Consider the following 16,831-nt stretch of genomic DNA (forward strand, 5'->3'; position numbering starts at 1 on the left):
GAAAAGAAAACCAAGCTCTCTTTTTTCATAAGAATCAATATTTTCTTTTAGATTTTCAGTTATTTCACTCTGCTATCTGATGTATGTCTTCATCATACACAAATTTCATAGCAACATATACCCATATATACATAGATATATGGGTATATAATATACATATACACATACACCCATTTACTCGACCACAGGTTATTTTGTTTACTGCCATAGTTGCTTCTCACTTCTACTCTCTCCCATTCTCTCACCCCATAAAATCTCAGAATTAATTATCTGAACCAAATCTGATATTTAAAAACAGGTTCACAGTCTGCAGCAAAGAGAGCAATGAATAGCAAATCCAACACCACGTTGATAGGATAGATTAAATTACAGCTAATTGAATTCATGAGCCGTAGTTCACACGCCAAGAGTACTTGTCATGCCCTTGTAGACTCTTTCTCCAAAATTGTAGCATCATTGCTTACTAAGAGGTTCACTCACTGTTATAGTTGACACAGCACACCTTTTAACAGAAATGTATTTTAAATTATTCGTTTTAAAGAATAAGCATTTCAATATAATTTATAATTCAGGACTTACTCTTAAAGAAATAGTGCACAAGCACAAATGTGCTAATATTAGAAAGCCAGATAAAAGGATCAGAAATGAACACAAAACCAATTGTCCTGGTTTCGGCTGGGATAGAGTTAATTTTCTTTCCAGTAGCTGGTACAGTGTTATGTTTTGGATTCAGTATGAGAAGAATGTTGGTAACACACTGGTATTTTCAGTTGTTTCTAAGTAGTGTTTAGACTAAGTGAAGGATTTTTCAGCTTCTCCTGCCCAGCCAGCAAGAAGGCTGGAGGGGCACAAGAAGTCGGGAGGGGACACAGCCAGGACAGCTGACCCAAACTGGCCAAAGGGGTATTCCATACCATGTGATGTCATGTCCAGTATATAAACTGGGGAGCACTTGGGCTGGACCGGGGGATGGATCACTGCTCGGGAACTAACTGGGCATCAGTCGGCAGGTGGTGAGCAATTGCATTGCACATCACTTGTTTTGTATATTCCAATTCTTTTATTATTATCATTACTATTTTCTTCCTTTCTGTTCTATTAAACTGTTCTTATCTCAACCCACGAGTTTTACATTTTATTTTTCCAATTCTTTCCCCCATCCCACTGGGTGGGGGGAAGTGAGTGAGCGACTGTGTGGTGCTTAGTTGCTGGCTGGGGTTAAACCATGACACCTATCTACCTGGGCCAAGTCACCAGTTCACATATAACCCAAATCAGTTGTAACTGAGGGTTACCGGTATTTGACAGTTATTAGTTTATCATCCATTAATACTTTTTACAGAAGCTGAAGCATATTAAGTTTACAGCAGCAAAGATAAAAGGCATAGTTCTGCCCTGAAGAGAGATGAAATATGCCAGACAATAAAAATTATTAGGCATATTAGATATTTACTATTCTATGAAGTGAACTGCAGTTTGTTTCAGATGCTTGCACATTTCCTAGGAACAAGTAACAGTCTCAGAAGACAAGACAGAGACTGATGAAATTATTTTTTCATATATAAGAGGTCCTCCTACATCACTGACAGAAGAGGAAACTTGCATTGCACTATCCAAAATATACGTCCTCGGGAGGTACCAGAAGAAAGCTGTGCCAATGACTAATACAAATATCTTACTTCTTGACACAAAATGTTATCCTTAAGAGGATTTGCCAGTACACAAGTTATATACCATCAATGTTTAAAGAGTCCCTAAGCACCTGTTTTCACTGTATTGCCCTTTTTAGTCCAGTCAAGTTTACTGAGTTCCTCAGTCTTTTAAAATGAGGTCTGTGTACGACATGCAAAACTCTTTGGAGATGACTGTACTTTATGGTAAATTATTCAATAGTTTGCACCAGGAACAAAAAAAAAAAAAAAAAAAAAAAAAGGATTTGTCTTGCTTATAAAACTAAACCAACTATGCTTTTTTCCTATTACTACAATCATAGTTTAATTTTATTTCAAGAATCACATTTCAGAGAACCAATGGAGGCCAAGCAACAAAGCTGTGTTTGTTCTCAAACAATGCAACTCCTAACATCTCTATCAAAAATAAAAGCCAATTAGACTAGAAATCACAACTAGTCTGGGAATATCTGGAGTGCTGAATCTCTCCCTACCTGTTACATCTAATTACCAGCAGGAGAATTTTTTCCTCCTACAAATATTTTAAATGCCAAAACACGTGAAGATTAGGGAGAGGTTTATCAATGTATTTTCTTACAGGAGATAAACTGGCAGTATTTCATGCGAGAGTGCCCAGCTTTAGGGTATCAGTGAATCCCTAGCTGGTTTATTTTCAGGTGAAGCAGTAACATAAAGTTGCTGACATCACACACTAAGTATTAACTAGCAACAACTACAAGTTCAGATATACCTACCAAATCAACCACTAGTAATGTTTTCTTCACATACAATCATGTAGAACACCCAACTGTGCTCCTAGCCAGACTTTTACTCTGTTCTACTTGTTTTGCTCTGAAAAGAAACAATATCAAGGAAACACAAACCTACCTAAACAAAATGGAAGTGTATCAAAATAGCGTTAAATCCTCTTATCCTACTCTCTTTTTCCAACATCATTTTTATATAGGAATTCCAACATTTTGAACCAAAGGTATAGCCTCACCTAAGCATTCATCTCCGTTACTGCCTGCCAGCCCTCTCTGACTATTCATCTACTTTGATAGTCCCCATTTCACTAAGAACCCTCTTTATTAATACACAAATAGCAACCATGCAAAAAAGTCAGTAAAATTCAAACAGAATGTTTAAAATTAACACAGAGGTGTGAACCCTTGTCTCCAAACACAGTGTCAAACCATTTCACTTGCAATTAAACATTTAAGATCAAGATTCAAAGACTATTTATATTGCAGGCTTTTATCACCAAGGTACACTCCTAGGAAACTCTAAAAAGCAATGTGAAATAGGCATACTCTAAGCTATGAAATCAGTAGCTATGCAACCAACTCCTGCTTTAGTTCTAAGTTAGATGGGTTTACCTGCAGACCTGTCAGAAAAAAAAAAAAATAAGGACTGCTGAGGGACTGGCTAATTAGCCACAAAGCCAGTTGTCTTCTGCATTTCCCATTTCACAATGTTGCTTCTCTATTTACTATTAGCATGTATTGCAAGCTCTTCTCAACAGGTAAAAGAATTCACTGATAAGTAACATCACCTGCAGTATAGCACAACTCATACATATTTCACATTAACAGAATATTAAAAATCCTTTCTAAACAGGATTTTAAGATTCTATTTCTCAATCTGCCTCTGATGTCAGTCAGGTTGAATATTTATGGACTTACACCCTAGCCACATCTTATGATCACCTTCTGCTCACAAAATTAAATCGTATTACACTTTTTTTGGGTGGTGGTGCGGGTTGGGGAAGGCATAATTCCAAAATACCCTTTGCGTTCCAGATGTCAAATACTGTTATTTCACCAAATGCACAACTCACTCAAATTGTCCTATCACAGAGCATTGTTTTCCCAGAATTATCCCAAATCAAGCCAACAACGCTATACTCTGCCTAACTTACAACCGACAGTGCAGTAGGAGCATTGCAAAATTTAGGCCTACCTAACAACAAAGGCAGCAAAAATACGTCTTCACTGCCACCAAAATAAATCTTTTAGCTTACAATAAGTGTTGCAGACACAAAGAGTTGAGACAATTCTAGAAACTCTCTTCACTTAGACATTTAGAACAAAGGATATAGTTTATTTTATTAAACACATAAAAGGGATAGCTTTCATAGGCTTTACAGCATCAGGAATGGATGTGCCCCAATTTGTTTCTACTTTCAAATGACTAAGTATAAAATGTATACAACTGAAATCCAAAAAAATAACTTAAAAAAACACCTTCCCCCCACCCAGAAGAAATATATTTCCATGTCTTTTAAAACACTTTGCATTAACTTTGGTGTTAGTTCTTTTTTTCAGATTCTTTCCAAATCTCAGTTACTATGTTTTCCTTCTAATGGTTCTGTCTTGTAGGACACACCATCTTTCTAACAAAACCAACTTTAATCAAGGAAAATTTTCCATGAACAGATCCAAGGAATCACTGGTACTCACTGTGAAATTACTAGGAGAGATTCAGAAAGCTTTTAAACAGAATATTTTGAATTAAGTTGTAATACTGGGAAACTTTTAGAAATACTTCTAAATATATTATATCCCAAATGACATTATTTCCAAAGATATTAATGAAAGAGCAATTTCTACATATATGGTTGCTAACATGAATTTATTTTAAGTGGATTGAACTATGTCAGTCACTAAAAAAGGAGGAAGAAGAATGTTGTTGATTCAGTATAACTTCTATATCTGCCACTTCTGAGTGTGACAACTGGGTGGGTTAAATAAAGACGTACTGCAGAAGGCTTCATAGGCCTTTGAAAGTCACAAAATTCAGGGAGAGTTTAGTGGCCTCAGAACACAAATTCAGCATACCAACATGCAACCTGAAACATTTTCATGAAAGAGGGGACAAGAATCCCAGTTTAGAAACAGACTGACCAGCAGCTGTCCTCATTGTTTGTTCTCCAGGGACAGACAAGGAGTTACCCACTAATCTTCCTGAAAACAAACTAAAAATTTACAATGCATACTCTGAAGTTATTTTTGGCAGACTATACAAATTAAAACTGTACAGGCTATCATCTCCTGCACCCAGGGAGCTGTAAAGAAGCCAGTACCAAGCTGGGGGGAAGAGGTCTGAGGCTAGAAGTCTGTCATCAGTTTTGAGGCAGGTGGCTAGAAGAGTCTGCTATTATAGCACCCAGAAGTTTCACATAAACACAGTCAGCTCCAGCCTCTTGTTTTTTATATTTGCTGTCCATATAGCTATTACAGTGCATCCTAATTAGTAGATCAGCAAAGTAAAAATCTTACACCCAGTTTAGCCTGTTTCTGAAGAGTCTATGGAGGCATAGCTCTCTTAGCATCTACCTAAACAACTTTGGAGCATTTAATTTACTGACTGGAGCACTACCACAGAGCCATAAAAAGCAATACTGACTAGATATTTTGCTTTAATCCAGAGAGCTCCCTGCACCTCAAACAATAATGGCAGTGTCATTACCCTAAATATTTCAAATTGCTCAGAGTGCCCATATTCCTCAATACAAACAGAACGACATTTAAGCAAATGCCACAAATGCTGTATAAGAAGCTAAGTTTTAATGAAGAACCATACCAAAACTCAAATACTGCATAGTGGGCATCCTAAATGGTCACTTTATATAATTTTGGTAACAAACCATTACCTCCAATGTAAGAATCACGTAAAAAAAACCCAACGAAACAAAAAACCCCAAACCTTGGCAGCTCCACATGCTTTCCTCTTGTATTAGGCAACGTAAGAGATTATATAGTCGCTTTTTCCAAGCAAAATAATGTATTGTATTCATAGTTTTAGTGCTTTTTAAAAGTATGTATAAGACAATGTCAAGTGTACACAAGACAAACAAAAGCGCATTTAAGTTGCAGGTTACAACTGCTAATAATAGTTTATATTATATAGCTCTTCTGCCTTGAGTTGCCTTTCCCAAGTACTCCAATAAATACAACTTATAAATCATTACACCTGAATTCTTGCAAATTGCATGTTAGAATCAAATTAACAAATACCAGATATGTGACCTTTCATGAAAAATTAGCTCAGAATCAATCCTTTAAGTAAAAAATATCCTGGTTAAAAAAAAAATTGCTACATGTTGTAGATACTGTATGAATACTTTGAAGAAAAAACTGCTAAGTGCAATAGACAGCCAATTAAGAAATTCTATATACACTGACAGAGAACGAGCAGACTTTTCCATATTCTCATTCTTTCTACATCAAGCTATAAAATTCTAGAACTTAGGTTTTATGAGTTTATATAAATTTAAATATATACACATATATATATATATAAAATCGATAATCCAATAGAGAAAGCTGTAGGTGATATTCAAACTGAATATCCAGAGAAGAAACAAGAACAAAGAAGATTTTACATAAAAATTAGTCTGTTTTAGACACCATAACTTGTTGGCATAAGGGCTACGAAATACATTGCAAACCAAGTAAAACCATATAACCAATCTACTTTTACTTTGGTATTAAATAAACACTCACCAACAAATAGAGTCACAAGACTCGAAATCCAGATACTTCACAAAGTATTCAAATCACCTGAGTGGTGTAGTTCAGATTTACTTAACTATAACATAGGTCAAATTGAGCCGGACTTCGCTGCTCCCTCAACGGACTAAGAAAGCTGAGGGTCAAAGCAAGACTTTGGGAATGGTTCTGCTGACCAGATCAACCCAAAAGACAAGTCTAACATTCCATTGACATTGGTATTATACAGAAATAAGTTATACCATGCAGTTCATTCACACTGAAACGATGCTTCCTTCATTAATTTTAATGTGTTCCAGTTATAAATAAATCAATAAAACGCACACACTAGCAATTTGTCTGAGATGAAGCGTATCGAAGCAGACCAATTGATTCCCTGGAGAAAAATCACAACAGATATACACAAAAGTTACTGTCAATCCATTAATAGACCAGCTATCAACTGCTCCAAGCTGGGACTGGAGTGAAGGAGGGCAGAAGAAAGAGGGCAGCCAAGTGGAAAGTTTTCATGAACAAATGCCACAGATCACCACAATTTAAGACTGGATAGGACAGATGTCAGAATTCACCAAAAGAAAATCTGAGCGTCCACGAGCAACTCTGCAACACAAACATCCTTGAACTACCTTACAATAGGTATAGATATTAATACAAATCCTTCAGCATGAGCATTACACAGCAGCTCAGGCAAGCTTATTTCACTAACCCAAAAGCACAAGCACTTTAGCAATACAACTAGCAGTTTTACTGAAATGAAGTGAAAACAGTTTAAATCTAGTTTAGGTATGCCTAAAAAGGAGAACTGTAATTGTATATTCTACAATGTAGATATGTCCAGAAGACCACATTCTGAATACTTCTAGTAATGCTAGGATTTACAGTTTCAACACCGTTTTCCCTGCTCCAGCCACCTTTTGCCCTTTCAGTGAAAGAGCTTAGGTATTTACAAAGAACAGTTATGTTGCTTACATTGAATTGCAAAAACACAAAATTTAGAGTTCAATAAGACTGCAGCCCTTAAACTGTCTATAAACAGATGCTTAAGTTAATCCTCATAATGAGATTGCTATTTTAGTATTTTCAGAATGCTCTTCAGAGTAGAACAAGATGTTTTCTTCAAGTTCAAAGAAGCTTTCCGAAATGATAAATCTGTATTATTCTCAGAATATTTTTTTTTAAGATTATCAATGGGTCTAGGGAAAACCTGCTCACAGAAACACTGTAGCTATTTTATACCCTGTCCCTCTAAACCTTTAGAAGAAAACAAACATCCCTCACTGCTTCAGAGGTTACATCTTTTCAAACACCGTCCCCTGAAACCCCTCAAGAAAGAAGTCTTTAATTTGCCAACTTACCATCACAATTGAAATTATTTCAATACCCTTGAAACATATTATTTACCCAAAATAAAATGGTAAACATAATACAAAGGGCAAAAATTTGAACATTTCCTTTACCAAAATTAACAAAGCAAGACTACAATTATCCACAGAAATACAATAAGATGATTGACATAAGTGGCTTTTTAATATTCTCTCATTCTGTAACATTCCACTCACTTTCCAAATACAATGTGTTTTGTTAACTACTTTCACAATTTAATCACCTGTCTCCCAGGTGAATTTCCTTAGCACTCTAAATTTACAGTTTCTGTAGTAAAGAAGGGGCTGTACTATGGGAAAAAATCTCTGATCCACCTTTAGTATTAAAAAAAAATAATAATCATAATAATAGTAAAGCAATATGTATTTCAAATAAAAACGGAACCACTACTCTAATGTGAAGTGCAAACAGTGGTTACAGAAATGTTGTACCCTATATCTACCCCCTCCTTTAAAAAAAAAAAAAAAAAAGGCCACATTTGTTCATTAGAGATACTATTCCTGTGGGAAAACAGAAATACAGTCTAATTTTGAGAATTGCTCTTCCCTATCACCTTAATATCCCAGGTGCATACTAACACACAGTACTCAGCAAAATTTTACTTGCCAACATCTTTGAAGCTGCTACAAAACCTCTAAAACTGTGTAGGAATGGGAGGATGCTTTCCCAAGACATTGTGTCAAACTACTCCAAGTACTATTCCAAGTAGTACAAGCTAATGCTGAAGATTTTTTACACTCATAAGTATCAACAGTAAGGGAACTGTACTGTTTAACCTAAACCAATTTGGTTAAGAACAACTTATGCCCAGACAAGCCCTTGCAACATGAACACAAAGTTCCCATCTTTTACTTCACAAAAATTCACTCTTTGTTGCTGTATACACATCTATGCCTCTCATAACAAACAAAAGTAGTACATAAACTCCACCACCCTTTCTTTCTTCTGGTATTTACATATTGCATATCACCCTTAAAGTGGACCAAACCAGGATTAAATGCACTTTAGCTTGGGATTAATTTCTCTAAGTTTTCGTGATGTAAAAGCCAAAATATCAAGACATCCATCTCCAAAAGGCTGCTCTCCCTGTCCATTACAAACAGTCCAGACATGCAAACTCAGGAACCTAAACATAGAAAAGGTGAGTCAAGACCTAAGAGCCTATGTGCTGTCAACCACCAGTACTTTAAGTTCAAGTTTCCTCCCTTTGAAGAAGGGGAAGGAGAAAAAAAAAAAAAAAAAAAAAAAAATCAAATCTCTATTTCTCTTCTATCTTTTTCAGTTTGGGCTGACAAACAACACTTTTGATGGAAGAATTTTTCAACAGCATCTTCATCTGGAACATTAATTTTATTTAAGCATAAACTTGGCAGGAGGAAGGTGTGGTGTTAGATGCTTTTGATTTTGTGAAGAGGAGTTTTGCATGCTTATTTCTGAAATATTAGCACTAGTTGGTTCAAGATTATTTGATTATTTTCATTGCAACAGGCACTTATGGGCGTCTCTGGGCTATTTATAGGACTTAAATTATTTATCTTCAAGAATTGTATCTGAGTGTCAAAGCCCATTCTATAACATACCATGAAGTTCACAACATCAGGGAAAGAATTCTGAATTTCTTTTCACAATCAGTTAGATATATAAATATGATTAAGGCAAAAGAAACAGGTGACAGGCAAACAGGTGACTAGCCGTTTACCTCAACACTGATTTTAAACACTGGAGATAGAAAAGCAAAAGTATGAACTTTCAGTTTTCACATGTTCAGACTTATTCCAGGTACTCTCACTTTTCTGACCTTTCCGAAAGATAAAAAAAGAGTATTTGTTTCAATCCACTTTTTCCAGCCTAATGAGAACAAAAACCTTATGGGAAGGGACCTGGTGCTGCCTACTCCACAATAAACATTATGCTACTGAAATTCACCTCAGCAGTGGATAACAGGAAAAGCAAGAGAAGAAAGCTGAGTCACACCTGGTCATTTTCTCTCTAGAACATCAGCTATAACAATACTAAGGATTTATTTTGGGACAAGTATGATCTTGTGGGAGGGAAAAATGAAGCAAGAAAGACATTCCACAGAGAGTGAAAACAAAATCCAAGTCATTTAGCTTTATGACTAAAGTCTCAAAGATGTACAAATGTAATGGTGAATTCAGGTCACCATTACAGTCACAACATTCAGACCATGTTTTCTTTCAAAACTTGTGGCATTTAAGGATGTTGCCAAGTAAAATCATGGATTATTATTTATCATTTCAGTATCAAGAAAGGTGAAGAAACAGGAAAAAAATGCTCACAGATCCCTTAGAATTATTTTTTAATTATTTTTAAATAGGTGAGGACTCAGTAATGAAACCAAAAATAGCACTTGGTAAGAAACTAAACTAATTTGAGCCCCTTTAAAAAAAAAAAAGCCACCAGTGTTCCCTGCTAGTAAAGAACATAGCTATTCTGGTGCAGAATTTTTTACCTAGACTATACACAGGGAAAACAGCACTGTAATGTCCTATACAGGAGCAGATTCCTTCTTACAGCATTAGACTCCAGTTCTGTACCTACTGTCCTGCTGATATAATGCCATTTGAAATATATTTGGCTAGCATATTTTCTGTGTGAACACAGTGAAATTAAGTATTTAAAAATATGTTGCACTTCACTTTTCCCATGTACTTTTAAAAATTTTCCCATGCTCATAAAAATTAAAATACTGGTTTGCCCAATTTTTTATTCTGCATTTGTTTAGTGTAAAGCACTTCATGGGAACAGTTGTTTAAATTAATCTTTTCACATGAAAATACTATTATTAAAATATTTCAATCAATTGAATAGATTTACAAAACCCAATTTACATTTATAAAGCCTGCTATGGAATTCATTGCACTTTGAAAAATGGGCAGGAAACAAATCTCACAGGAGAAAGGGCAAGAATAAGTTTGTCATCTTTCTCCTCCTAGAGTTCTCTTCCTTCCCCCTTCCCTATTACCATACTTTTCATTTAGGAACAAAACATTTGTTCTCCCAATTTCACCTACTCAAAAGTGAAGAAATATCTTCTGGTTTTCTTGTACTTATTATTCTAGTTTATCTGAATTACTTCTTCATTATGGCATAATTAAAAATTTAATATCTCAAATTCAGGACATATGTCAGGTGTCCAACTGCAGCCCCCCTGGCTACTGGAATAGGAAGGTTGCTCTTGTTAAATTCTCATCAAAACCAAGGATGATTCAGAAACTATGCCACTAGTGTTCATAGTCTCTCTCTTCCACCAACCAGACCTACAAAAAGTTTGAAATGGGTTCAGATAAGCATGGGTGGGCCATGAACTTTCAGCAGTTAAGTTTCAATTAACATGTTGGTCATGGCATATAAATTTTTGCTTCTGTGCAGCACAGAACTACCTCAGTCTTGGCACAGCCGAGTATGTAAATTCAACTGAGATTCACAGAATATTTCAGCCTGGTCCAAGCAGCAGTTTCTAAGTGTGCTGAGCAAATATTCGTATTTTGACCTCCTTTGAAAGGAAAATTAATCCAGAATCAGAAGTGGACAACCAGGCACCTTCAACAGCTCCAGAGCAAGAGCGCTCACCTTTCATAGAGGAGGACTAGTTAAAAAACCATACACCTCAAAGGTTCAAAGCCACATGTTCAACCTCTCAGGAAGTACCCTCAAAGAAATACTCTTCCTGTTCAACCTCTCTTAAGTGCCAGAAACCAGTATGCACCCCACTCCTGTGCCCTCCCCAAACCTGTAACTCCACTTTATGGACTGAATATAAGGGCACTTCCCCCAAAAGCATACCTGTACTCTAGTCTCTGCTCCCAATGCCTTTTACCAAAGGGCCCACAAACACCAAAACAAAGGTTGAGTCCTGGGATGTTTGGGGGAGAGAAATGTCCTCCCGATCATTATGCTAAACTGTTCTCCCCTTTTGCTCTTTCTTCCCTCACAGTGAGTTCTTTGCTAAACCAGGCACAGTGTCCAAAAGAAATCACAGAGAACATGTCCAATCCAGCCTGCATTATGGTGGTCGGGTCAACAGATTTTAATCCTCTTAAACTATGAAGGATATTCAAAACAGTAGCTATTATAGTCAAAGCAGGTACCGCTTCCAATTTTTTTCTTTTTTTAATTTTTACATGAACTTTATTCCATCCTCCAAGAGAAGGTGCCTAAAGTCAGGGATGACCACAATCTCACAGACACCAACATCATTCAGCTGTAACAGCATGGAGCTCCCGTCCCTGTTTTGCTACTTTCTCAAGCTGATAGTTTCCAAGGCCACACTGTTTCTAAACCTGAGTATGTCTATAAGCAACAATGATTCCACTAGAGAAGATAACAGAACTTCCTGTCCTCTAATTTCTCGGTATCCCCCTCCCCACCACAACCATCTCCAAATACCTCAGATAGAGCACACGGCTTTCGAGAACATCAGCAGAAAGAAAATGGCTATTCTTATGACAGCAATCAAACTGCAAACGACTCTGAATTGCTGTAGTGAAATTGATGACAATACATTAAGCTCATCTATTTGTGCAGGGAGATCAAAACAGGATAGGGTAATATTGACTTAAACCACTGCTAAACAAAACCCCGTAGATATACTCTTTCAGTACTTGTGACATAAACCTAAACTGTACTTAACAAACTCAGTTAAAAAATATGTAAGCCAAGCAAAAATGAGCCTTTCAAGCTCAACCACATACACATCTACATAGTACTCTGCAGTATTCTGCACTGATTTAACTTGCAGCCCATTTAACTCAGGAATGCAATGTAGCATGTTAGTAGGTGCGTACAGAGCAGCCTAACCTCACACAGAGTTACCGGCTCAGATCTCAGCTGCACTACGACACATTAGCGGGGCACTGCATCTTTATGAACTCTGCCACTCAGAGGCAGGTATAAATGTGTTGAGTTTCAGTATCGCTTTGAGGCTGCTGTATTGCTTCCTGGTCAGGAGCTAGATCCCTTCCCTCCTCACAGCCTTCTATTGAGGCGCATAGGCATATCATAAACTCATTTTAAAACCAACTTACAACAAGCCAGCTCAGCTTCTTTGGTAGGGTAAGGCCTTATGTATTTATCTGTGCATATTTTTGTACCCTTCAAGTTTTGCGTTTTGTCTTCCTTCTCACTACAAAACAACCAATGCCACGGTTCATAAGAGATGCAAAGAATGGTTGTCATCTCAGACGGAGCTATCTGAGAAAAGAAGAAGAGAAAAAAAATCAAGCTGGGGAAGACAAAGAAGGAAGGGAGACCATTCTTTAAGTATCCTGTCAGTGCCCTGATAGGCAGCTATCTGCTCCTTTTACATTTTATTCCCTTCTCTGTGTCTTCATATCAAGCAGCTTCACTTTTTTTAAGTCTCTCTATACCTTTTGGAATCACAACTCTCCTATTCCTTAACCTCTAAGGAACACTGCACAGAACACTCTAAAAAGATATGCTGTTTAAAATTGACACCAGGATTATTTCCACATTTCTTCATTGGCCTCGGGGACATATCCGTGACTTCTATGTCTTCTTTAAAAATTACAATTTTTCTGCAGCCTATGCTTCACTTTAAGTCATAATCCTCTGTGATGACAATTGTATCCACAGCAACTAGCCATGATGTAACAAACAAGATCAACCATTTCTGGTGGAAAAAAAAGCATCACAAACCTTTCAAGAAGTCTTTTAATAATTTTAATTAATTTCTCAATAAAATGCCTGTTCGCATTTCAAATTGGAAAAAATATCCCAAAACCCAACGCACTTCAAGAGAAGATAACGTGGTCTTCACTGATCATATTCTCAGGCATGGTCTTCACCGATCACAACATTCTCAGGCCTTTCCAACTCCATATTTAAATACTTATTAAACCCATCAACTTCCCTAAGAAAGGGTTTAAATCACACCTTTTTGGCTAAAGAGAGCTTAAGGGAAATTAAGATTTACAGCACTTACTGGAATAAACCTATCCAAAATCATTTCACAGTCCTATGAAGAAAAAAAAAGAATAAAACTTCCGTATACTTGAACACACAAGACTTCAAACCAGGTGCAAAAACGTATGTAACTACACGTACTTTCAAACACAACGCACAGACAGATACAGTGGATACGAACACAATGAACATCATCACTGATGTCTGAAGCACCAATTTATTAAACACACGCGTTTACTCTGCAACGCCGCTGATTACAGGTGGTTTTCAGTAAGTGTGGTAGATGTGACACGCAGCCTTGCCTTCTACCAAAATTCTACACACGCAAAGCATCTCTGCATCAATATTCAGGGCAACAGCGCGTTGGGGTTTTGAAATATACTTAGCCGCCTCCAGTTAACCTGTTTGATCTCTTCACCGGCCCGACAACTGCATTTAAATGATGAATTTTTTATCACGATGCAGGTAAGCGAAGTGAAACCAGATAAATCAGGTTTTACGCCAAAAGCTCTTTCGGCTTCAGCAGCAGCCGCCGTCCCCGTCTCACAGGCAGGCCAAACCCGCTTCCAGGCTCGTTCAGCCGCAGATCAAAAACCACGATCGCGCAGCCAGAGACCGGCGACACCGGGCAGCGCCGCGGCTGCTCGGCGCTCCCGCACAGCCGCGCCAGGGACAGACAATGCCGCCCGCCCCAAGCGCGGCTCCCAAACTCCAACCGAGCCTGCTGCCGCGCCTCTCCCCCCGCCGCCCGCGGGCAGCCCCGCGGCGCCCAGCAGCCGTAAGGCCAGCCGGCGGCCCCCTCCCCAGCGCCGCCGTTGTGTGTGTGTGGTGGTGGTGTGGGTGGGGGGGGGATCGCTCCCAACGGCACCTGCCGGCCGTTAAACGGCCGGCGGTCCAGCCCCGCTGCCTCAGAACGGGCCCGCCAACGCCCGCGGCTCCGGGGGAAAGAAAAGGGCGGGCGAGGCGCCCGGGAAGGGAAGGGGGCAGACGGCCGGAGGCAGGCACCTGGGCAGCTCCTTTGTTCCTCCCCGGTCCCGCCGCCTCCCTCCTTCCCGCACTCACTCACCCACGGTGGCCAGGGTCTCCAGGTCCTCCAGCTTGTAGGCGGCGGGCTCGGCGGGAGAGCCGGGACCGGCGGGGCTGGGGGCCGGCGCGGCGGGCTGAGGCGCGGCCAGCCCCGCCGCCGCCGCCGCCGCCTCGCCGCCGCTCTTCGCCCCCATTTTGGCCTTGGCGGCGCTGAAGGCGTCCATGGGGCCGAGCGGGCGCCCCGCGGCCGCTCAGCGCATGGAGAAGGGCGAGCCGAGCCGGGACGGCGAGAGGGGAAGGCGGGAGGAGGGGAGAGCGGCGGGGACGCAAAGTTTCAGTCTTCAGCAGGCGGGCTGGCTGCTGCCGGGGGCTGGAGCCCGTTCCCGCTGCCGCCTCTGAGGGGGCGCGGAGCCCTTCAGCATCGCGGCCAGCCGCCGCGCCGCCCGCAGCGGGGACCGCGGCGCGGATGAGACAATGGCGAGGGTGAGCCGAGCCGAGCCGCGCCGTACCGAGCTGTGCCGAGCCGAGCCGAGAGCCGCGCTACACGCGGGGCGGAGGGGCGGGGTTTGCCTTCCTGCCGCTGCGGCACGGTCCCGCAGAGGGCGGGCGGGGAGGGAGGGAGGGGTGAGGGAGGGAAGCGCGGCCCCGCCGCACAGCGGGAGCGCGGAGCTCGCCCCCCCCCGCCGCGGGCACAGCCGCCGGGGGGGGCGTCTGGTAACGCCGGCGCCCTTCGCTCGGCCTCCCGCCTCAGAGGCGGCGGGCGGATGCCGCGCCCGCCCCCGCGTTCCCTCAGTGCTGCGGCTGCGGGGACGACGACGGCGACGGGGGGATGTCCCGTCCGCTCCCCACGGCAAGTTAAAAACGATTGATGTGGCCCTTGCAAAGCGGCTTCCTGGCCTTACCTGGTTCCACGGTGACAGCCGCGGGGGGGGGGGGGGGGGGGGGGGAGAGCCAGCCGTTCCCCACGCGTGTCCGAGTAACTCGGCGGGGCCGGGGTTGGCGAGCGTCCCTCACCCGCACGTTGCAAAGGGTTCCTCAGGCGTGATTTTTACTCCCTGCTTTCACGTCAGGTGTGGGTGTCGCGACGGCCGCGGGCCCTCCGCGTTCCCTGCTCGAGCCCGCGAAACCCTGCGGGGACAGGGGACGGGTGGCGGGTGCGCCGGGCTCGGCTGAGGAGGCACCTGCTGTGGCAGCAGCCGAGCGACCCATGTCGGCCCTTCCTCGGCCGCCGAGAAACTGTGGGCGATTACGCCGAAAGACGGGGAATATTGGCGCGCGAGCCGAGTCACTGAGAAGCGGTCGCGTTCAAAATTGGGAAGGAAATCCTCATTTTTTCCCATGCCTTGTTCGGGCCCAGTTTCAGGCTGTTCGCAGCTCCTAGCCTGCGCTCCAATAAGCAGGATATCTGTAAAGCTGATGTGTAAATCGAGTCACGAAGGTGGCGTTTTGCATCTCCTTTTTATTAAATGTGAAAACATGGGCATGTAAGGCCTACTAGTTTCTGTGTGGAGTAGGCTCAATAATAATGAGAAATAATTACGTGTGTGTATACAAAAAATGAGTATAAATATGCGTTCTATATAAGAATTACAAATTTATGTACATCTTTCCTGATCTTTAAGAGATCCTTACAGTCTCGTTTATAGTCACGATACCCAGAGGATATAACATGTATTTTTATCTTTAGCTTGTTGACATGAAGGATTATGACTAATTTGGAAAAATGCTAGGTCATCTCTGCTTCCTGTCAGCCTGTGAAAAGAATTACCGGTCAATAAGGATGACATCACTTATGCTACAAAATTTCAAATTTCATTTGTGTACTCTTCGGAATGCAAGTTTTGCACTTCTGTTTTGCTTTACTACTTAATTTCTTTTTCTATTACGTTTTGTACATCGCATACAAAAATTATCGTGATTCATGCCTTGAATTGAATGTTTTAAAGATTCCCTAAACTGCAAATTGTAAATGTTCTGGCAGGCTGTAAATTTAGTTCCTGTTTGGTCAAAAGGTGAGCAAGCCAACAAATCTGTCTCAACAGTAACAGAAAATTTTGTTTAAAATAACAGTTTGAAAAATAAGCATTGAAGAAATCTCAGTGTATATAAAAATGTAACTTTGTTTTTTAGACAAATAATTGCAAATTGAGATGATATTTAGGAAAAGGTACAATCTAATTGTGATCATCATTTTCAAGAGAGAGTACCTTAACTATCCAAGAAGGTCAATATGTGATCTTCCTGAAACCTCCTTTTTTTTTTTTTTTTCATAAAAACTAAGAAATCATTCAC

At 40.6% G+C, this 16,831-nt stretch overlaps 1 protein-coding gene across 1 annotated transcript in view; it reads right to left on the reverse strand.

Annotated features, from left to right (window-relative positions):
- Positions 1 to 15,039, reverse strand: part of PRKX (protein kinase X-linked) — a 62,240-nt gene extending 47,201 nt beyond the window's left edge. Inside the window, exon 1 of the mRNA XM_029999043.2 lies at positions 14,580 to 15,039. Within this exon, the coding sequence (XP_029854903.1) occupies positions 14,580 to 14,763 (184 nt within the window). The 5' untranslated portion in view covers positions 14,764 to 15,039. The remainder of the gene's footprint in view (positions 1 to 14,579) is intronic.
- Positions 15,040 to 16,831: the final 1,792 nt, after the last annotated feature.

The sequence above is a fragment of the Aquila chrysaetos genome, chromosome 23 (genome assembly GCF_900496995.4).
Source record: "Aquila chrysaetos chrysaetos chromosome 23, bAquChr1.4, whole genome shotgun sequence".
NCBI lineage: Eukaryota > Metazoa > Chordata > Aves > Accipitriformes > Accipitridae > Aquila > Aquila chrysaetos.